This window comes from Amphibalanus amphitrite, unplaced genomic scaffold, assembly GCF_019059575.1.
Source record: "Amphibalanus amphitrite isolate SeventyFive unplaced genomic scaffold, NRLGWU_Aamphi_draft 000098F_arrow, whole genome shotgun sequence".
Classification (NCBI taxonomy): Eukaryota; Metazoa; Arthropoda; class Thecostraca; order Balanomorpha; family Balanidae; genus Amphibalanus; species Amphibalanus amphitrite.
Window position 1 is genome coordinate 668,325 of NW_024881593.1, and position 24,318 is coordinate 692,642.

General features: G+C 47.5%; 1 protein-coding gene across 1 annotated transcript; it reads left to right on the forward strand.

Moving 5' to 3' along the window:
* The first annotated feature begins 832 nt into the window (after positions 1–832).
* LOC122380468 (allatostatins-like) lies at positions 833–22,550 on the forward strand. The gene is made up of 2 exons (XM_043363635.1): positions 833–888; positions 21,056–22,550. The coding sequence occupies exon 2, from the start codon at positions 21,065–21,067 to the stop codon at positions 21,893–21,895; it is 831 nt and encodes a 276-aa protein (XP_043219570.1). The 5' UTR covers positions 833–888; positions 21,056–21,064; the 3' UTR covers positions 21,896–22,550.
* Positions 22,551–24,318: the final 1,768 nt, after the last annotated feature.

Consider the following 24,318-nt stretch of genomic DNA (forward strand, 5'->3'; position numbering starts at 1 on the left):
AAAAACACCGCACTTTAAGTGTAGTTGTAGAAGAAACAACAAGTCTTAATTGTTGCTAGCTGCGCCCTCACTGACCTCGACCATTAGAAGAAGTTCACTGCATTTTTTATATCGCATCAATAGCGTTTCTTTCAAACGTAATGCCGTTTCCTTCAACTATCTCTAATACCTACCTGAAACTTTCCATTGACGGGTCGCTAATTTTCGAGTTTCTTTCCTAATGGCTGCCCCATGCATATTTTATACACAATTTTGGTGGGCCTTGTTGGCTCGTGGCTGGCTCTTATAACTTCCCCTTGCATGTCAAGTGTTGTTTCTGTACCCAAGCTCTCATTCGAGCATTGCTTACTAAGTCCCGAAGCGCGGTGAGATGCACTTTTTGCCCGGGTAGAAAACCCATTATCAGCTTTTGGACGTTCTGTAGATTCAGGCTGTCTTTCTGTATATTTGTGCGTGCAGCTTGCCTTACAAACAAAGCATGCGAGGTTTCATTTTTCAAGCAACAATTCAAATAAAGCATGTTTGTCACACTTTTTAATCTAATCAATACGAGATAAATTGAGCATAGGCCCCAGTCCACCTCGCCCACACGGTGTGGCTATTAGCGCCTGCAAGGACCCCACAATCGTTCATAGCTGTCGGGTCTGGTTGGCCGGCCACTCCGCATCCCCCTCCCACGACCCTGCGCTGGCGGCGCCTTGTCCGCCGTCACACCAATGAGCCCATTGGCGCATCGGTCCGCGCTGCTCGCAAATGATTGGTGGCGGCAGAGTGACGTCATATCGGCCCCGAAGTACCGTTGATATAAAGACAAGGAAAGAGGACAAATTCCAGTCCAGATCATTTTCTGATTCGGCGTCGTCACATATTAGAGCAAGAAGCTGAAAGGTAAGATGAATAAAGCAGGGCGTGAATACAGAATAGCTCTCGTCAAGTTATTTGTTCAGGAGAAACACACCACTTCAATTTTCGCTCATTGAAAATATATTGAAGTGAAGATAAATAGGTACTTTAATGACCCAATAGGTACCTACCTAAAACGCAAGAATAACTTGGAAGCAGTGCCAAATTGCAGTTGCACATTTGTACGTTAAGCATTTATTCAATACATTCAGTTTTCGTCAGCTAAATACCTAGAATCCAGCATCGGCCTATAACATGCACTCTGGATAGTAACCTGCACCCTCACGGCTCATTCAGAGTACGTTGCAGCGGCGGAGGAAGCCTCAAGCCGCAAGCGTGATCACTGATCATACCCCTTCAGGCTGACCGTTTAGGGGTGGTCTTGAAAAAGACTTTGCTTAGGTACCAGCATAAATGGCAGAATATCCAAGATAAGCAGGTAAGCTGTTAAAATGAGGGCTGTGCAGTGTGCACCCATCTCAAAGGCTGCCTCAAATTCTGAAACTCGCATGCAGATTACAGGTGCGAGAGTGCCATTATGCGATTATGTGATTCTGCGAGCTGCGATTGCTTGATTTTGCGTGTGTGATTTTGCGAGGACTTTATTGAGTTTCAATTCTGCTGGTCAGCGAGGTTGTGTTTTTTTTTTTAACACTTGGAGTTAGGGAACTGATGACAAAGAGCTGTTACGATGTCGCAAATTTATTAACTGTTTGTGATCAGTTTCTTTCGTATGACTGGAAAATATGCGCACCCATTAAGTAAAATACGAACCTAGCCCAAAGTATTTTTTTAACAAAGCTTGCTGCTCCTACCTGTTCTGAACGACACCGAAAGCCATAGGTGGGGTGAAAGACCAGACATCAATAGTTCCTTTTTTATTTCTATGAAACGAAAACATCTTCAAGACAACAACAAAAAAGTGCGTAACTTCTTTCGTGGGGCAGTTACCTGACTATAGTTTCATATGTACTGAAGCTATTATCGGTAAGAACGAATTGACAAGAACAAAGTCTATAAGAGAAAACTCACAGTGAGCGCAGGCAAAAGCTTACCACGCGTCAACTTTTGAATGCGAGTGGAGACGACCCGCATCTCGGAGACAAGCGATCGATGGCGGCGTGTGTCACCAAACGTGGGAAGGATTCTTGAACTTTAAAGAAACTCGCACGGGCTGAAAAACTTGCAAACTCGCAGACACTGACCCTAATTTGGGCATACTGAGTAGGGATCTGGGAGGTAATCAACGATTGTTTAGATACCTATTCGGTTTAAGGCATTGCAGTTATATTGCTATCATTTTCGCATTGACCAACCTGTGATGACGAACCCTCGAACTGCTTTACTCGCTACGCTACTCGCTACTCGTTAAAAAAAACGTTACGCTGTAGTAAAACAAATTAAAACATACAGTTATCGAGTAAACCTGTACCTCTAGTATTTTCTGTAGTAAAACACATCGAATCAAACCATACAGTTATCGCGTAAACCTGTACCTCTAGTATGCTCCGTAGTAAAATACATCAAACCAAAACATACAATTCAATCGTGTAAATCTGTACCTCTAGTATGTTCTGTTGAAATAAGAATAGCTATACCTATGCCACGCAGTCGGACGAGGGCCGTAACTTTTACTGGGCCATTTTATCTTAGGTGAATTGGCTGTCGATTGTTTTTATAAATCCCAATAACTACAATACGATCGATCATTAATTAGATTGTTGACAGTACCTAGCTATCGTTATTGCCTACTGGATTGATCCTGTTTCGACATAATGTTTTAACTGATTCTCACAATTTAAAACCGCTGAAGAAAGCATGTAAGCACATAAAGCGGGCTCCGAAAGACCGAACCTTTTTGGACAGAGACGTTACTTTAAAAAATGTTTATGCAGTCTCCTGTGTCCCACCTTACTTACCCCTTGATTCACAAGCCGTGATAATTATATAGTGGAGCATTAGGGTAAGGGCGGGTAAGAGTACGCGGGCGATAAGAGTACGCATCAGCTGTTTCGGTTGCTTAGCAACGCGGGTTTGTCGAGTTCATGAAGTGACATGAAGCCGCCAGTGCGTGCATGTCACCAACGGAACGTGGGCGTTGAGCGGCGACGCTGTTGAGTTTAAGGCGATGAATATTATTTTCGAGCGTTATGATATTATTATGATATGGTACAATAATTTTGATACTTGGCAGTTGAGATGAGGTACATTTCCGTGATTGTTGTGGGAAACTTGTGAGGTTATCTGGGGAAATACTGTACAGTGCAACATTCTGTTTGCGAAGTTTTGCACAACGTTTCGGGGTTGTTTTGTGCGCGAATTGCATGTACGGTAAGAGGACGCACTGTTCAGGAGGGTAAGAGTACGCAGAATTATACATTAAATCGAATATGCAGAAATATATAATTATTAATCTATCGCTCAATGACGTTTGTTTTGTAGGTATATCATCAATGGAGCACTGTGATGCAGATGCGTACCCGAAATTCTTCCAAATACGAGTTATTCTCCTTTTTGATTGTGCATTTTTTTAAAAGAAACACACGACATGATTATTTCCTGATTTATAGACTTGAAAGATTTATTTTATATTTTTCTTTTGGGATACTAGAATTAACTTGAATGCCTTCTGAGTTTGAAGTTAAGCATTTGGACAATGCAAGCTGCATAGGTGTGTGTTCATATGCTTGCGTACTCCACCCGCCTGGCGTGCGTACTCTTACACACCCCATATGGTAAGAGTACGCAAGTGCAACGGTTCAGAAAATGTCAGTTTTAGACCACTTCCATTTACGCTGAAGGATCGTTGCCCCATGGGTTGATGGCTAATTCAATGAACTTTAATATTCCCTATTTGCGATTTCTTTCCTTCAAATATTAAACAAATGAGAGCAAGAAATCCACTAAGTGCGTACTCTTATACGACTTCACCCTATATGTCCCTTCCATCAGTTTTCTTTTTTGGCGAATAAACAAACTTAAGCACACATCATTCGGCACACTTGGAATTATCCTCTAGGTCATTCATGGTTGAGTCACCACAGATCACGTTTAACTTTAAATGTATGCTCGCCTTAATACTTGACGATTATTTTTAATATTTTAGTGATCGATTTCCGAAAGAATTTCAAGAAACTACATCAATCAACGTCGGTGAAGTACAGCATGCATGGTGAATCCTCTCTTATTAATGAGGTTGTTTGTTTAAGCGGCTGCACATTCTACGGACAAAATTTAACACTCATTTATCAATCATTTGTATTACCTACCTTACCGTCCATCCACATCATCCTCCCATCCTTTTGACTCGTGCTTGAGGCTGACTTCATTGCAAAAAGAACGCCGCTCGGTTCAGCACAATTCAGACTCCCCATGGGCTACATCCCCCCCCCCCCGTCGTCGCCGCAGACTGCGGCCTCCCTCTGGACTATCTGACCGCACAGGGGTGCTCTGTTCATCACGGCAGTCAGCCTGGGGCCGATCGGCGGCGGACCAATCACCTGTCTCGGCCGGGCCTGTCGCCGCCGGCGGTCTGTGTCACATCCGGACGGGCTGCTAATCAGTCCCCCGGTCCGGGAGAGCGCCGCCCGAGGCGCACCTTCCTCGATATCCACCGCAGCGGTGTGTGTATATCTCCAGATAGGTGTACTAGGAGAAACGTACTGACGTAATAACTCGCAGAAAACGGCGTGTGCAATATGTAATGAGCTCGAAATGGGCACAGAATGGAGATACTAATGACCTGTAATGTGCGGGATGTTTTCTTATAACTAATTTTGATATAATCAAGACTGCCACGTCAAGCTTGATATGTGACGAGCTGAGAGAGCTTTACCCTCTTCCCTACATTTGAAAACCGTTGAAGTGTACATGCATACAATAAAGACCTCTTAAAAAGTAGACCATACTCGAAAAACCAGCATTGAAAAACAACTGACAAGCTATAGAAGAGCGTACCTACAGTGATATTTTTACATGTTGATCAAGACAGCCCATATTCAGCCCAGATTCAGCCCGGATTCAGCCCAGATTCGGGACACCTCCGATCAAGCTGAAACTCGCACACAATGTAGGCCATGACATGCCCAATCCACAGTCCAAGTCATTCGGTGGCACTCCCAGCCGTTTGACCTACAGAGGTCAGCAAAGGTCACGTGGCCCAAATTTGCACAGCAGATTGTGGCCCACCCTGTAGAGCTAGAGCGCTAAAAATGGCACCAATCGACTCGCCAGCATCTAATCTTACTTTCCCAACACTCATTTGACCTCTCAAGGTCATGCGATGACCTAAGGTCATTTGTAGGCTATGTCAAAAATACACTTGCACAACAGTTTTCGAGTAGATGGACTGACCGAATTCCAAATCAAAGCACATCATCGGGTAGCCCATAGGCCGTAGTAACTTTCCTTCAAAACCGCTTTTCGATATGTGACCCCGTTTGACCTCGGCAGGTCAAAATGTGCAAATAAACGACACCCAATACGTTGCAGCCCGGATTCAGCCCAGATTCGGGACACCTCCGATCAAGCTGAAACTCGCACACAATGTAGGCCATGACATGCCCAATCCACAGTCCAAGTCATTCGGTGGCACTCCCAGCCGTTTGACCTACAGAGGTCAGCAAAGGTCACGTGGCCCAAATTTGCACAGCAGATTGTGGCCCACCCAGTAGAGCTAGAGCGCTAAAAATGGCACCAATCGACTCGCCAGCATCTAATCTTACTTTTCCAACACTCATTTGACCTCTCAAGGTCATGCGATGACCTAAGGTCATTTGTGGGCTATGTCGAAAATACACTTGCACAGCAGTTTTCGAGTAGATGGATTGACCGAATTCCAAATCAAAGCACATCATCGGGTAGCCCATAGGCCGTAGTAACTTTTCTTAAAAACCGCTTTTCGATATGTGACCCCGTTTGACCTCGGCAGGTCAAAATGTGCAAATAAACGACACCCAATACGTCGCAGCCCGGATTCAGCCCAGATTCGGGACACCTCCGATCAAGCTGAAACTCGCACACAATGTAGGCCATGACATGCCCAATCCACAGTCCAAGTCATTCGGTGGCACACCCAGCCGTTTGACCTACAGAGGTCAGCAAAGGTCACGTGGCCCAAATTTGCACAGCAGATTGTGGCCCACCCAGTAGAGCTAGAGCGCTAAAAATGGCACCAATCGACTCGCCAGCATCTAATCTTACTTTTCCAACACTCATTCGACCTCTCAAGGTCATGCGATGACCTAAGGTCATTTGTGGGCTATGTCGAAAATACATTTGCACAGCAGTTTTCGAGTAGATGGATTGACCGAATTCCAAATCAAAGCACATCATCGGGTAGCCCATAGGCCGTAGTAACTTTTCTTAAAAACCGCTTTTCGATATGTGACCCCGTTTGACCTCGGCAGGTCAAAATGCGCAAATAAACGACACCCAATACGTCGCAGCCCGGATTCAGCCCAGATTCGGGACACCTCCGATCAAGCTGAAACTCGCACACAATGTAGGCCATGACATGCCCAATCCACAGTCCAAGTCATTCGGTGGCACTCCCAGCCGTTTGACCTACAGAGGTCAGCAAAGGTCACGTGGCCCAAATTTGCACAGCAGATTGTGGCCCACCCAGTAGAGCTAGAGCGCTAAAAATGGCACCTATCGACTCGCCAGCATCTAATCTTACTTTTCCAACACTCATTTGACCTCTCAAGGTCATGCAATGACCTAAGGTCATTTGTGGGCTATGTCGAAAATACACTTGCACAGCAGTTTTCGAGTAGATGGATTGACCGAATTCGAAATCAAAGCACATCATCGGGTAGCGCATAGGCCGTAGTAACTTTCCTTAAAAACCGCTTTTCGATATGTGACCCCGTTTGGCGTTTGACCTCGGCAGGTCAAAATGTGCTAATAAACGACACCCAATACGTCGCAGCCCGGATTCAGCCCAGATTCGGGACACCTCCGATCAAGCTGAAACTCGCACACAATGTAGGCCATGACATGCCCAATCCACAGTCGCAGTCATTCGGTGGCACTCCCAGCCGTTTGACCTACAGAGGTCAGCAAAGGTCACGTGGCCCAAATTTGCACAGCAGATTGTGGCCCACCCAGTAGAGCTAGAGCGCTAAAAATGGCACCAATCGACTCGCCAGCATCTAATCTTACTTTCCCAACACTCATTTGACCTCTTAAGGTCATGCGATGACCTAAGGTCATTTGTAGGCTATGTCAAAAATACACTTGCACAACAGTTTTCGAGTAGATGGACTGACCGAATTCCAAATCAAAGCACATCATCGGGTAGCCCATAGGCCGTAGTAACTTTCCTTCAAAACCGCTTTTCGATATGTGACCCCGTTTGACCTCGGCAGGTCAAAATGTGCAAATAAACGACACCCAATACGTCGCAGCCCGGATTCAGCCCAGATTCGGGACACCTCCGATCAAGCTGAAACTCGCACACAATGTAGGCCATGACATGCCCAATCCACAGATCAAGTCATTCGGTGGCACTCCCAGCCGTTTGACCTACAGAGGTCAGCAAAGATCACGTGGCCCAAATTTGCACAGCAGATTGTGGCCCACCCAGTAGAGCTAGAGCGCTAAAAATGGCACCAATCGACTCGCCAGCATCTAATCTTACTTTTCCAACACTCATTTGACCTCTCAAGGTCATGCGATGACCTAAGGTCATTTGTGGGCTATGTCGAAAATACACTTGCACAGCAGTTTTCGAGTAGATGGATTGACCGAATTCCAAATCAAAGCACATCATCGGGTAGCCCATAGGCCGTAGTAACTTTCCTTAAAAACCGCTTTTCGATATGTGACCCCGTTTGAACTCGGCAGGTCAAAATGTGCAAATAAACGACACCCAATACGTCGCAGCCCGGATTCAGCCCAGATTCGGGACACCTCCGATCAAGCTGAAACTCGCACACAATGTAGGCCATGACATGCCCAATCCACAGTCTAAGTCATTCGGTGGCACTCCCAGCCGTTTGACCTACAGAGGTCAGCAAAAGTCACGTGGCCCAAATTTGCACAGCAGATTGTGGCCCACCCAGTAGAGCTAGAGCGCTAAAAATGGCACCAATCGACTCGCCAGCATCTAATCTTACTTTCCCAACACTCATTTGACCTCTCAAGGTCATGCGATGACCTAAGGTGATTTGTAGGCTATGTCGAAAATACACTTGCACAGCAGTTTTCGAGTAGATGGACTGACCGAATTCCAAATCAAAGCACATCATCGGGTAGCCCATAGGCCGTAGTAACTTTCCTTCAAAACCGCTTTTCGATATGTGACCCCGTTTGACCTCGGCAGGTCAAAATGTGCAAATAAACGACACCCAATACGTCGCAGCCCGGATTCAGCCCAGATTCGGGACACCTCCGATCAAGCTGAAACTCGCACACAATGTAGGCCATGACATGCCCAATCCACAGTCCAAGTCATTTGGTGGCACTCTTAGCCGTTTGACCTACAGAGGTCAGCAAAGGTCACGTGGCCCAAATTTGCACAGCAGATTGTGGCCCACCCAGTAGAGCTAGAGCGCTAAAAATGGCACCAATCGACTCGCCAGCATCTAATTTTACTTTTCCAACACTCATTTGACCTCTCAAGGTCATGCGATGACCTAAGGTCATTTGTGGGCTATGTCGAAAATACACTTGCACAGCAGTTTTCGAGTAGATGGATTGACCGAATTTCAAATCAAAGCACATCATCGGGTAGCCCATAGGCCGTAGTAACTTTTCTTAAAAACCGTTTTTCGATATGTGACCCCGTTTGACCTCGGCAGGTCAAAATGTGCAAATAAACGACACCCAATACGTCGCAGCCCGGATTCAGCCCAGATTCGGGACACCTCCGATCAAGCTGAAACTCGCACAAAATGTAGGCCATGACATGCCCAATCCACAGTCCAAGTCATTCGGTGGCACTCCCAGCCGTTTGACCTACAGAGGTCAGCAAAGGTCACGTGGCCCAAATTTGCACAGCAGATTGTGGCCCACCCAGTAGAGCTAGAGCGCTAAAAATGGCACCAATCGACTCGCCAGCATCTAATCTTACTTTTCCAACACTCATTTGACCTCTCAAGGTCATGCGATGACCTAAGGTCATTTGTGGGCTATGTCGAAAATACACTTGCACAGGAGTTTTCGAGTAGATGGATTGACCGAATTCCAAATCAAAGCACATCATCGGGTAGCCCATAGGCCGTAGTAACTTTCCTTAACCCGCGCGGGGCTGGGGTCTCCAGCCGAACGCGCGGGGCTGGGGGGGGGGGGTAAATTTTACCCCCCCTGTTATCTCCCGAACTAATGGTCCGATTTGGAAAATTCAAACGCCAATCGAAAGCTCCCATCACGAACTACTAAAAAATGTACTTAATTTAAAGTTTGAGGTCAAGGTCAAGGTCAGGTCAAGGGTACAAATTGCAAGTTTCTACAGTATCGGCCTTGCACCGTAGTTGCCGAAGAATGGAGTCATGGACTGAGACTGATCGCCCAAAACGTGTTCTTAGGCTACCAAGACAATACTCGTTGCATACAATATCATTCAGAGGTCAAGGTCAAGGTCAGGTCAGGTCAGGTCAGGTCACCAAAAAACAAAATATAGAAAAGGGCATGTGCGACACATGTTTTATGGGTCATTTTACTCATAGAATTCAATAGGCACACTCAATAAGTGATATGGACCACCTCTGGATGAATTTCAGGTCGAGGTCAGGTCAAGGTCAGGTCAAGTGAGGTCAAATTTTGAAGGTGGTTGTTAAGGCCTAAAAAGGTGTCTATCTGATGCAGTTTTTCACGGCGAATCGAATGGTGCTATTTTTGTTTCCGTACGAGGTCTAGAACTTCCAAAAAAGTCATTTTTCAAAAATTTGTGTGTCGTGACGTCATAAAATTTTGAATAACTCCCACATTTTTGAACCGATTCTTCTAAAATTTGGTATGTAGGTGCACATAGACCACTTCTCTGACATATATTCCGGTTTTTTCGATAGACTCAAAATTTTGGATTTTATAATGATTTTCCCAAAAAAATCAGTTTTTTGAAAAAATTTAGGCCAAAATCCAAAATTTTCAAAAAACTGAGATAGCCATTTGATAGACAAAGTAAAATTACGTATAACCTTTTTTGTTACGTCTTGATTCCTTTAAAAATGAAGATGTTAGCGGCGTTTGAACTTTTGCCGTTTTTGAGGCGAAAATGGCGAACATGACGTCACTAAAACGTCAATTTCTCAAAAATTTTCCGACAGATTTCGCTCAAATTTTCAGGAAACGTGTCAAATTGATGTAAGAAAAGGTACTGAAAGTTTGGCGGCGCTGCGCGCCGCCGTTTTTGAGATATCACAAAAATTCGCGAGGGGGGGTAAAATTTACCCCCCCCAGCCCCGCGCGGGTTAAAAACCGCTTTTCGATATGTGACCCCGTTTGACCTCGGCAGGTCAAAATGTGCAAATAAACGACACCCAATACGTCGCAGCCCGGATTCAGCCCAGATTCGGGACACCTCCGATCAAGCTGAAACTCGCACACAATGTAGGCCATGACATGCCCAATCCACAGTCCAAGTCATTCGGTGGCACTCCCAGCCGTTTGACCTACAGAGGTCAGCAAAGGTCACGTGGCCCAAATTTGCACAGCAGATTGTGGCCCACCCAGTAGGGCTAGAGCGCTAAAAATGGCACCAATCGACTCGCCAGCATCTAATCTTACTTTTCCAACACTCATTTGACCTCTCAAGGTCATGCGATGACCTAAGGTCATTTGTGGGCTATGTCGAAAATACACTTGCACAGCAGTTTTCGAGTAGATGGATTGACCGAATTCCAAATCAAAGCACATCATCAAGTAGCCCATAGACCGTAGTAACTTTCCTTACAAACCGCTTTTCGATATGTGACCCCGTTTGAACTCTGCAGGTCAAAATGTGCAAATAAACGACACCCAATACGTCGCAGCCCGGATTCAGCCCAGATTCGGGACACCTCCGATCAAGCTGAAACTCGCACACAATGTAGGCCATGACATGCCCAATCCACAGTCCAAGTCATTTGGTGGCACTCCCAGCCGTTTGACCTACAGAGGTCAGCAAAGGTTACGTGGCCCAAATTTGCACAGCAGATTGTGGCCCACCCAGTAGAGCTAGAGCGCTAAAAATGGCACCAATCGACTCGCCAGCATCTAATCTTACTTTCCCAACACTCATTTGACCTCTCAAGGTCATGCGATGACCTAAGGTCATTTGTAGGCTATGTCGAAAATACACTTGCACAGCAGTTTTCGAGTAGATGGACTGACCGAATTCCAAATCAAAGCACATCATCGGGTAGCCCATAGGCCGTAGTAACTTTCCTTCAAAACCGCTTTTCGATATGTGACCCCGTTTGACCTCGGCAGGTCAAAATGTGCAAATAAACGACACCCAATACGTCGCAGCCCGGACTCAGCCCAGATTCGGGACACCTCCGATCAAGCTGAAACTCGCACACAATGTATGCCATGACATGCCCAATCCACAGTCCAAGTCATTCGGTGGCACTCCCAGCCGTTTGACCTACAGAGGTCAGCAAAGGTCACGTGGCCCAAATTTGCACAGCAGATTGTGGCCCACCCAGTAGAGCTAGAACGCTAAAAATGGCACCAATCGACTCGCCAGCATCTAATCTTACTTTTCCAACACTCATTTGACCTCTCAAGGTCATGCGATGACCTAAGGTCATTTGTGGGCTATGTCGAAAATACACTTGCACAGCAGTTTTCGAGTAGATGAATTGACCGAATTCCAAATCAAAGCACATCATCGGGTAGCCCATAGGCCGTAGTAACTTTCCTTCAAAACCGCTTTTCGATATGTGACCCCGTTTGACCTCGGCAGGTCAAAATGTGCAAATAAACGACACCCAATTCGTCGCAGCCCGGATTCAGCCCAGATTCGGGACATCTCCGATCAAGCTGAAACTCGCCCACAATGTAGGCCATGACATGCCCAATCCACAGTCCAAGTCATTCGGTGGCACTCCCAGCCGTTTGACCTACAGAGGTCAGCAAAGGTTACGTGGCCCAAATTTGCACAGCAGATTGTGGCCCACCCAGTAGAGCTAGAGCGCTAAAAATGGCACCAATCGACTCGCCAGCATCTAATCTTACTTTTCCAATACTCATTTGACCTCTCAAGGTCATGCGATGACCTAAGGTCATTTGTGGGCTATGTCGAAAATACACTTGCACAGCAGTTTTCGAGTAGATGGATTGACCGAATTCCAAATCAAAGCACATCATCGGGTAGCCCATAGGCCGTAGTAACTTTCCTTAAAAACTGCTTTTCGATATGTGACCCCGTTTGACCTCGGCAGGTCAAAATGTGCAAATAAACGACACCCAATACGTCGCAGCCCGGATTCAGCCCAGATTCGGGACACCTCCGATCAAGCTGAATCTCGCACACAATGTAGGCCATGACATGCCCAATCCACAGTCCAAGTCATTCGGTGGCACTCCCAGCCGTTTGACCTACAGAGGTCAGCAAAGGTCACGTGGCCCAAATTTGCACAGCAGATTGTGGCCCACCCAGTAGAGCTAGAGCGCTAAAAATGGCACCAATCGACTCGCCAGCATCTAATCTTACTTTCTCAACACTCATTTGACCTCTCAAGGTCATGCGATGACCTAAGGTCATTTGTGGGCTATGTCGAAAATACACTTGCACAGCAGTTTTCGAGTAGATGGATTGACCGAATTCCAAATGAAAGCACATCATCGGGTAGCCCATAGGCCGTAGTAACTTTCCTTAAAAACTGCTTTTCGATATGTGACCTCGTTTGACCTCGGCAGGTCAAAATGTGCAAATAAACGACACTCAATACGTCGCAGCCCGGATTCAGCCCAGATTCGGGACACCTTCGATCAAGCAGAAACTCGCACACAATGTAGGCCATGACATGCCCAATCCACAGTCCAAGTCCATCGGTGGCACTCCCAGCCGTTTGACCTACAGAGGTCAGCAAAGGTCACGTGGCCCAAATTTGCACAGCAGATTGTGGCCCACCCAGTAGGGCTAGAGCGCTAAAAATGGCACCAATCGACTCGCCAGCATCTAATCTTACTTTCCCAACACACATTTGACCTCTCAAGGTCATGCGATGACCTAAGGTCACTTGTGGGCTATGTCGAAAATACACTTGCACAGCAGTTTTCGAGTAGATGGATTGATTGAATTCCAAATCAAAGCACATCATCGGGTAGCCCATAGGCCGTAGTAACTTTCCTTAACCCGCGCACCGACGGGGGTCTGCGCCAACTTAGTACCGACGGGGGGGGGCGGATGACCGCCCCCCCCTGAGATCTCGAGAACCAAGCAAGATAGCGACAAGCGGTAAACGGCATCGGATACGCACGGACAAGGTCTACAATTTTTACAAAGGTCATTTTCAGGCCAGGTCAAAGATGACGTCACAGGGGTCGAAAAAGTCAAAATGGCGGCGCTAGATATGGAGAGGGTTTTTCTCGAATAACTTTTGAAGTAGTCAAGATAGGAACAAACTAAGGGCATCATCGTGATCCTCTCGTCAATCCGCATCGAATGATATATATGTTGACCTCGAAAGGTCAAGGTCAAAGGTTGACCTCAGGTCACGTGACCTCGAGGTCATCATGTATATCATTCGATGCGTCTTGACGAGCTGAACACAATGAGACCATCCGCGCGGCTGTATCTTGTTCCTGTAAGGAGTTATTGGCAAAAAACCTTTGGTGACCTTTGATGACGTCACATGACCTTACAGCTGCCCAACAGCAAAACAGACCTCAAGGTAGTGAAGGTTGATCATATGTGAAGTCATGTATGGTATATGGGGCCATTCCGACCCGTTTTAGTGGTAAAAACAGGGAGTTGATTTTCCCCCATTGACTTATAATGGGGAAGTCGCGAAATTGACCTGACCTTAGGTCACCGACATCAAAATTCCGAGATATACAAATTGTAGCTACTAATGACCTAATAACATCCTGCGACTTTCAAAGGCTTCCAACATCTACTGTAGCTCTGGCACGGTGACAAAGTTGCAAAAAAGTGACTTGAGGTTGGGTCATTCAAAGTGACCTGGTGACCTGACCTTAAAAGTTAGGAGGTTCAAACTTGCACACCATGTGTAAAATTGATGAGAGAATAGTCATACCAAATTTCTTCCCGCTATCCGCGAAAAACCTCAGGGGGGGGGGGGGGGGCGGATATCCGCCCCCCCCCCCGTCGGTGCGCGGGTTAAAAACCGCTTTTCGATATGTGACACCGTTTGACCTCGGCAGGTCAAAATGTGCAAATAAACGACTGGATTCAGCCCGAATCTGGGCTGAATCCGGACTTCCACGTATTGAGTGTCGTTTATTTGCACATTTTGACCTGCCGAGGTCAAACGGGGTCATATATCGAAAAGCAGTTTTTAAGGAAAGTTACTACGGCCTATGGGCTACCCGATGATGTGCTTTGATTTGGAATTTGGTCAATCCATCTACTCGAAAACTGCTGTGCAAGTGTATTTTCGACATAGCCCACAAATGACCTTAGGTCATCGCATGACCTTGAGAGGTCAAATGAGTGTTGGGAAAGTAAGATTAGATGCTGGCGAGTCGATTGGTGCCATTTTTAGCGCTCTAGCTCTACTGGGTGGGCCACAAACTGCTGTGCAAATTTGGGCCACGTGACCTTTGCTGACCTCTGTAGGTCAAACGGCTGGGTGTGCCACCGATTGACTTGGACTGGGGATTGGGCATGTCATGGCCTACATTGTGTGCGAGTTTCAGCTTGATCGGAGGTGTCCCGAATCTGGGCTGAATCCGGGCTGCGACGTATTGGGTGTCGTTTATTTGCACATTTTGACCTGCCGAGGTCAAACGCCAAACGGGGTCACATATCGAAAAGCGGTTTTTAAGGAAAGTTACTACGGCCTATGCGCTACCCGATGATGTGCTTTGATTTGGAATTCGGTCAATCCATCTACTCGAAAACTGCTGTGCAAGTGTATTTTCGACATAGCCCACAAATGACCTTAGGTCATCGCATGACCTTGAGAGGTCAAATGAGTGTTGGGAAAGTAAGATTAGATGCTGGCGAGTCTATTGGTGCCATTTTTAGCGCTCTAGCTCTACTGGGTGGGCCACAATCTGCTGTGCAAATTTGGGCCACGTGACTTTGCTGACCTCTGTAGGTCAAACGGCTGGGAGTGCCACCAAATGACTTGGACTGTGGATTGGGCATGTCATGGCCTACATTGTGTGCGAGTTTCAGCTTGATCGGAGGTGTCCCGAATGTGGGCTGAATCCGGGCTGCGACGTATTGGGTGTCGTTTATTTGCACATTTTGACCTGCCGAGGTCAAACGGGGTCACATATCGAAAAGCGGTTTAAAGCAAAGTTACTACGGCCTATGGGCTACCCGATGATGTGCTTTGATTTGGAATTCGGTCAATCCATCTACTCGAAAACTGCTGTGCAAGTGTAATTTCGACATAGCCCACAAATGACCTTAGGTCATCGCATGACCTTGAGAGGTCAAATGAGTGTTGGGAAAGTAAGATTAGATGCTGGCGAGTCGATTGGTGCCATTTTTAGCGCTCTAGCTCTACTGGGTGGGCCACAATCTGCTGTGCAAATTTGGGCCACGTGACCTTTGATGACCTCTGTAGGCCAAACGGCTGGGAGTGCCACCGAATGACTTGGACTGTGGATTAAGCATGTCATGGCCTACATTGTGTTCGAGTTTCAGCTTGATCGGAGGTGTCCCGAATCTGGGCTGAATCCGGGCTGCGACGTATTGGGTGTCGTTTATTTGCACATTTTGACCTGCCGAGGTCAAACGGGGTCATATATCGAAAAGCGGTTTTTAAGGAAAGTTACCAAAGCCTATGGGCTACCCGATGATGTGCTTTGAATTGGAATTCGGTCAATCCATCTACTCGAAAACTGCTGTGCAAGTGTTTTTTCGACATAGCCCACAAATGACCTTAGGTCATGGCATGACCTTGAGAGGTCAAATGAGTGTTGGGAAAGTAAGATTAGATGCTGGCGAGTCGATTGGTGCCATTTTTAGCGCTCTAGCTCTACTGGGTGGGCCACAATCTGCTGTGGAAATTTGGGCCACGTGACTTTGCTGACCTCTGTAGGTCAAACGGCTGGGAGTGCCACCAAATGACTTGGACTGTGGATTGGGCATGTCATGGCCTACATTGTGTGCGAGTTTCAGCTTGATCGGAGGTGTCCCGAATGTGGGCTGAATCCGGGCTGCGACGTATTGGGTGTCGTTTATTTGCACATTTTGACCTGCCGAGGTCAAACGGGGTCACATATCGAAAAGCGGTTTTTAAGGAAAGTTACTACGGTCTATGGGCTACCCGATAAAGTGCTTTGATTTGGAACTCGGTCAATCCGTCTACTCGAAAACTGCTGTGCAATTATATTTTCGACATAGCCCACAAATGACCTTAGGTCATCGCATGACCTTGAGAGGTCAAATGAGTGTTGGGAAAGTAAGATTAGATGCTGGCGAGTCGATTGGTGCCATTTTTAGCGCTCTAGCTCTACTGGGTGGGCCACAATCTGCTGTGCAAATTTGGGCCACGTGACCTTTGCTGACCTCTGTAGGTCAAACGGCTGGGAGTGCCACCGAATGACTTGGACTGTGGATTGGGCATGTCATGGCCTACATTGTGTGCGAGTTTCAGCTTGACCGGAGGTGTCCCGAATGTGGGCTGAATCCGGGCTGCGACGTATTGAGTGTCGTTTATTTGCACATTTTGACCTGCCGAGGTCAAACGGGGTCATATATCGAAAAGCGGTTTTTAAGGAAAGTTACTAAAGCCTATGGGCTACCCGATGATGTGCTTTGATTTGGAATTCGGTCAATCCATCTACTCGAAAACTGCTGTGCAAGTGTTTTTTCGACATAGCCCACAAATGACCTTAGGTCATCGCATGACTTTGAGAGGTCAAATGAGTGTTGGGAAAGTAAAATTAGATGCTGGCGAGTCGATTGGTGCCATTTTTAGCGCTCTACCTCTACTGGGTGGGCCACAATCTGCTGTGCAAATTTGGGCCACGTGACCTTTGCTGACCTCTGTAGGTCAAACGGCCGGGAATGCCACCGAATGACATGGACTGTGGATTGGGCATGTCATGGCCTACATTGTGTGCGAGTTTCAGCTTGATCGGAGGTGTCCCGAATCTGGGCTGAATCCGGGCTGCGACGTATTGGGTGTCGTTTATTTGCACATTTTGACCTGCCGAGGTCAAACGGGGTCACATATCGAAAAGCAGTTTTTAAGGAAAGTTACTACGGCCTATGGGCTACCCGATGATGTGCTTTGATTTGGAATTCGGTCAATCCATCTACTCGAAAACTGCTGTGCAAGTGTATTTTCGACATAGCCCACAAATGACCTTAGGTCATCGCATGACCTTGAGAGGTCAAATGAGTGTTGGGAAAGTAAGATTGGATGCTGGCGAGTCGATTGGTGCCATTTTTAGCGCTCTAGCTCTACTGGGTGGGCCACAATCTGCTGTGCAAATTTGGGCCTCGTGACCTTTGCTGACCTCTGTAGGTCAAACGGCTGGGAGTGCCACCGAATGACTTGGACTGTGGATTGGGCATGTCATGGCCTACATTGTGTGCGAGTTTCAGCTTGATCGGAGGTGTCCCGAATCTGGGCTGAATCCGGGCTGCGACGTATTGAGTATCGTTTATTTGCACATTTTGACCTGCCGAGGTCAAACGGGTCACATATCGAAAAGCAGTTTTTAAGGAAAGTTACTACGGCCTATGGGCTACCCGTTGATTTGCTTTGAATTGGAATTCGGTCAATCCATCTACTCGAAAACTGCTGTGCAAGTGTATTTTCGACATAGCCCACAAATGACCTTAGGTCATCGCATGACCTTGAGAGGTCAAATGGGTGTTGGGAAAGTAAGATTAGATGCTGGCGAGTCGATTGGTGCCATTTTTAGCGCTCTAGCTCTACTGGGTGGGCCACAATCTGCTGTGCAAATTTGGGCCACGTGACCTTTGCTGACCTCTGTAGGCCAAACGGCTGGGAGTGCCACCGAATGACTTGGACTGTGGATTGGGCATGTCATGGCCTACATTGTGTTCGAGTTTCAGCTTGATCGGAGGTGTCCCGAATCTGGGCTGAATCCGGGCTGCGACGTATTGGGTGTCGTTTATTTGCACATTTTGACCTGCCGAGGTCAAACGGGGTCATATATCGAAAAGCAGTTTTTAAGGAAAGTTACTAAAGCCTATGGGCTACCCGATGATGTGCTTTGATTTGGAATTCGGTCAATCCATCTACTCGAAAACTGCTGTGCAAGTGTTTTTTCGACATAGCCCACAAATGACCTTAGGTCATCGCATGACCTTGAGAGGTCAAATGAGTGTTGGGAAAGTAAAATTAGATGCTGGCGAGTCGATTGGTGCCATTTTTAGCGCTCTACCTCTACTGGGTGGGCCACAATCTGCTGTGCAAATTTGGGCCACGTGACCTTTGCTGACCTCTGTAGGTCAAACGGCCGGGAATGCCACCGAATGACTTGGACTGTGGATTGGGCATGTCATGGCCTACATTGTGTGCGAGTTTCAGCTTGATCGGAGGTGTCCCGAATCTGGGCTGAATCCGGGCTGCGACGTATTGGGTGTCGTTTATTTGCACATTTTGACCTGCCGAGGTCAAACGGGGTCACATATCGAAAAGCGGTTTTTAAGGAAAGTTACTACGGCCTATGGGCCGTAGTAAGATGATGTGCTTTGATTTGGAATTCGGTCAATCCATCTACTCGAAAACTGCTGTGCAAGTGTATTTTCGACATAGCCCACAAATGACCTTAGGTCATCGCATGACCTTGAGAGGTCAAATGAGTGTTGGGAAAGTAAGATTGGATGTTGGCGAGTCGATTGGTGCCATTTTTAGCGCTTTAGCTCTACTGGGTGGGCCACAATCTGCTGTGCAAATTTGGGCCACGTGACCTTTGCTGACCTCTGTAGGCCAAACGGCTGGGAGTGCCACCGAATGACTTGGACTGTGGATTGGGCATGTCATGGCCTACATTGTGTTCGAGTTTCAGCTTGATCGGAGGTGTCCCGAATCTGGGCTGAATCCGGGCTGCGACGTATTGGGTGTCGTTTATTTGCACATTTTGACCTGCCGAGGTCAAACGGGGTCAAATATCGAAAAGCAGTTTTGAAGGAAAGTTACTACGGTCTATGGGCTACCCGATGATGTGCTTTGATTTGGAATTCGGTCAATCCGTCTACTCGAAAACTGCTGTGCAATTGTATTTTCGACATAGCCCACAAATGACCTTAGGTCATGGCATGACCTTGAGAGGTCAAATGAGTGTTGGGAAAGTAAGATTAGATGCTGGCGAGTCGACTGGTGCCATTTTTAGCGCTCTAGCTCTACTGGGTGGGCCACAATCTGCTGTGCAAATTTGGGCCACGTGACCTTTGCTGACCTCTGTAGGTCAAACGGCTGGGAGTGCCACCGAATGACTTGGACTGTGGATTGGGCATGTCATGGCCTACATTGTGTGCGAGTTTCAGCTTGATCGGAGGTGTCCCGAATCTGGGCTGAATCCGGGCTGAATCTGGGCTGAATATGGGCTGTCTTGACGGACATTATTTTGGTACTTACACTGATAACAGCAGTCTCCATCTTTGAGAATGCAAGCATTCAATAGCTTCGATCCCGTAACCTTGGACCAAACGACTTTTTTAATGAGACGTTCATATGCCATTTTAATCCAAAACGGGTCCCGTGATTTTCGACATAGCTGCAGTGCGTGACAAAATCTGTTGCTTCCGGAGCCAGACAAAGTGGCCACATCACAAAGCTATCACGCTTTGCTCCTACATATGAAAACCCACATCGCACACGGGTGCCCTGAAGGCTGACGTCAACTGATGGTCAGAGTATAATCCGCTTTCGGTTAGTGTTTTTACGGGTGGCCGGTGTACTGTCGGCCGGGCTGTCGCCTCTGGTTTAGATACGACCGGGGCGCGCTGGCCGTTCGGCGTCACCACCATCTGTGTCCCGCGCCGCGCCGCCGCCGGCAGCGCTCTTATTGGATTCGCCGCCGGCACTCGGACATTGCCGCCGCCGACGGGCCGCGCAGCCACATCGAAACGCCGCGCCGCAAATAGCACGGCCGCGCCCGGTTCGGCGCACTGGCCGCGATATGAGCTCGTTCTGTTTGGGCTGTCAGTGGACGGGATAATCACTGGCACATGACTGTACAATCATATTCAATAACCTGGCCCTTATATAAACTTGGATTTCACGATATGGCGATTGGGAAGGTAATGTGACAACATTGTAACAAGAAACAGATGCTGTTATGCCTACACTACAGGTCCGATGTGACATTTTGCTGGAGCATGGCGCCACAGTGAGCGTTTTGCTCTCCGTTCCTACTACGCATCAGTTGCCTTCGTGCAGTGCGTTTGGGTCATTAAACATTTAACATTTATTTTTAATGCCGAGCTTCAGCGTTTTGTTAGAAGAGCCTCTAAGCCTAATAAACAATATGTTACGCATAAAGGGCCCAATTTCATTTCTCCTTGCATCTCTTTCCACCATTCTGGTTACCTATCTTCGAGTACCTATTAGCCAACATCCAGCGTGCCATGTGTAGATAAACTGTGCCGCACTACACTTGTGTACTGCGGCGCAGCCTACCGCCAACGCCGCCCTGTCAGCTTCGCTCTGAGACGGATATTTGGTCAACGTTGGTGAAACCATATATGATATGACAACAAGTCCCGACGATATTTCACAGCAGTAACTAAGCCTAATCCCTGTTTATTTAAAGCCACGTATTACACACATTATTAAAAAGTTTGTTTTCGTTTATCTGTTGGGTGATTTAGTGACCATTGACTATCGAAGGAGGTAGGTAGGCCTATTTCCGCACCGTTTGTGCACTATTTCAAATACTAACTTATTACGAACTTTTGAGAAAATTGACGCTAGTTATGCTATCGTGATCAGAGGCCAGAGTAGGACAGATTAAAACAACTGACTTCACCTGAGTGCTAAATCTTTAGCACGCTCGTCGCTCAAAGCTCGAAATCACAACGCATTTTTCGTTCCAGAAATCGGTGATGCTGCTACTGGCCTTCTGTCGTCCGGCGCTACCGCTTCTGGTTCTTCTGCTGGTCTCCCACTGTGTCGCTATCAGGCAGCCGGAGGTCAGGGGTACCGACCCAGGCACTCCTGCTGCTGAAGCTGCCATCACACCTCGGCTAGTCTCCACAGACGCAGACAGACAGTCCGGAGGAGCAGAGAGTCCACCCGACATCCCTCAGCTGGCCGCCCCACAGTCTGGCGAAAGTGTCGTTCGAAGGAAGCGAGAAGGGTCAGATCTGAACGCACCCACTAGAAAGCGGAGTCACTGCAGTCAGGATCTGGGTGAGCGGCCACAGCGCTATTCGTTCGGCATCGGCAAGCGGACGCCTTACGCCTTTGGACTCGGTAGAAGAGGACCGTACTCATTCGGACTCGGAAAACGAGCATCTTATTCGTTCGGGCTTGGAAAACGGACGCCGTACAGCTTCGGCCTCGGAAAGCGACGGCCCTACAGTTTCGGTCTGGGCAAGCGCCGACCGTACGGTTTCGGCCTGGGGAAGCGTTCGTGGGGCTCCTGGTTTGACGGGCCGACAACGAGGGACCTGCTGAAGCGGCCGAGCTACAGTTTTGGTCTGGGGAAGCGCGGCGCCCCGCTCAGCCACCTCTGGGAGACGGAGTCGCTGCCGGACGGTGGGCCGCTGCCCGCGCCGGCGGTGGAGGGGGCTGCTGAGCCGATGACGGCCCTGACGGGCGCGGGCGGCTGCCGGGAGCTGCAGAAGCTGGGCCGGGGCCGGGGCCGGGCGGAGCTCATCGGTCCCCTCCCCGGCGCAGAGCAGCGGCCCGGGGAGGGCGTTCCGGTGATATAAGCGGAGACATCACGACGGGTGGCTGTCACAACTCGCAGGACACATGCGATAAATTAATGCAATTTATCGGTCAACACGACTGCTGTATAAAAGATCGAGCTTTGACACACTAACTGAAGTGCAAGACGGCCGTTAAAGTGAATCAGTATCACTTATAATTCACTTGTATAGCCACTTAGATAAGTACCTATGTAATGTATGTAGCAGGTACTTGCATATCTTGTTTTGTGCGTTTGAATGTATTTGGATATTATCATTATTATCGTAGGCATTTTTTCGTAGTTTTGCCGGTATCATTACATTCTGGTTATCCAGGGACCTTATCCTTTTGTATCCTATTTTCAGGATGTTTCGATGTCATGTTTTACATTCAAAATGTTTATAGCGTTGTTTAGTATGGGAACGTTCTCCCTTGAGGACTTTATACTCATCAATCAGCAGTTCGTTTTACTGGGATTCGAAGAAATTTTGTCGGAATTCATGAATATTGTATACCGTATACTTCATGTATTATTGTATACTACATGTGTATTGTGTATACCGTATTACGTATACTTATAGGTACCTATGCCTACCTAAAAAGTTGCTGAGATTCGGCCAGCTGAGTTTTCAACCAGACGCAGGTGTAAAGGTATATTTGATAATGTATGTATGTGCCAAGTCGGATCATGCCTTTCTTATATTTGTGTATCTCATATTATGTTTTCAACCTTGCTGAAAATGGCCGCATTGCAACTTCCTTTAATACAGCTAAACTACTACAAATCATGGTCTGATTTTACCCAATACCAGCAGCCTTTTATAGAACTTTTAATGCCTACAAATGCTGCGATTGGATTGGGTATGCAGCTGGAACAGACTGTCATTGGCAAACCAAGTATTTCGACAGTCGACGGACATATCAGTTTTCTACATACTACATACGGCCGAGGGGAGGGCCTACCTCACCGTTTCACCCAGCCTCCCCCTAGATAAGCTGGAGCCTTGCGGAAAAAGTGGAGTCTTGCGGAAAAAGTGAGCGCGTGATTATGAGAAGCACCGACTGATACCCAATTTTAATCTCTCACATCAACCAGCGAGCTCTCAGGTCAGATCAAATGCCTCAAAATAGGGGTCCATTTTTGTGAGACACCTTGCCAAAATAGTCGCATATCCGCGAGAGACTGTCAGAGGCCATTTTAGGGCTCTGTGTGTCTGGCGTGAGGCCCGAGGAGACTGCCTCGGGCCCTATACCATTTTTTCACATGGAATTTGGAACCAAAAAAGTATTGTTTTGGATTGAACCTAGACTAGCTCACAAATCAGGATCTTTACGGCCCAACGATCACCTAAGGCAAAGATGTTCCATTTCTCGTTCTGAAATAATTCCCTTACGCAAGAATGCTTCCCTTACGGAAGAATGCCAAGAATGCAGCCACCTGTGGCAGAAACCAATCGTCAGTCAAGCAGCAAGCCCTGCATGCAGTTGGTCAGAGCCAAGGGTCGGAGCTAGGTAGGTGATATCTTGGTTCTTGCTTCTTGATGTAGTATGATTAGTAAATGTGTGTAGGTTATTACCTTCGGCGGCAAACACATTGAAGTAAAGTCATATGGCCAAACACCATCAAACCTCTGCCTTCTATACCATTTCCTAAAATCGCCACTATTTTGGGACTCTCCAACGCAACTCGCTGTCCAGACGTGAATATGCTCTACCATTGTAACTGTTCTTTTTAATAAGGGGTCGCTATTCATATGATAAAAATCAAATTCGCCGAGTACCTTCAACGCAAATGGGACCAACATCATGCTGCATATATTTATGCGATCAAGCGAGAACTTAGAACATGGGTCACATGTAACCAACCAGACAGGATACGCGAGGTGAGCCCATGGCCAGATTGAGGTGTGGTCATACCCGCCTCACCCATGGCCACCTTTTTGATATAGGATGGGGCCTCCGATTTGCCACACCTGTGACACATACATCTCCGTAGAGCACATTTCAATCGCATGCACGGCATTGCATCACGAGCGAAGACACACCACTAACTATATCTTGCGGCAAACACCTTAAAAAGACCTTCCGACTCTTCTCGGGGACGACACAACATTGACAAACCTGGTACTTGATTTCGTCCTAACATCACCTTACTCTGAGCTACCTACTTTAACGGCCTTGACTTAACTCCTTGACTTGACTCCTTAACGGCACCCGTCTCGCTACCACTAGGCTGACTTGGGATAGGGGATGGGACGATGGCCGATGGGTCGAGTTTTTCGCTGGCACCGACCGAAACACAGAGCTTCGGCGGCAGACGGGTTTTCTCCAGCCGCGGGAGCAGGCCCTTAGAGGCTTTGCGGCCCAGCGAGCTACACCAGCGGCGCCCACTCCCTGCCACTGATGCCAGTGGCCTCTACACTGGGGTTAAATCTGCGGCAAC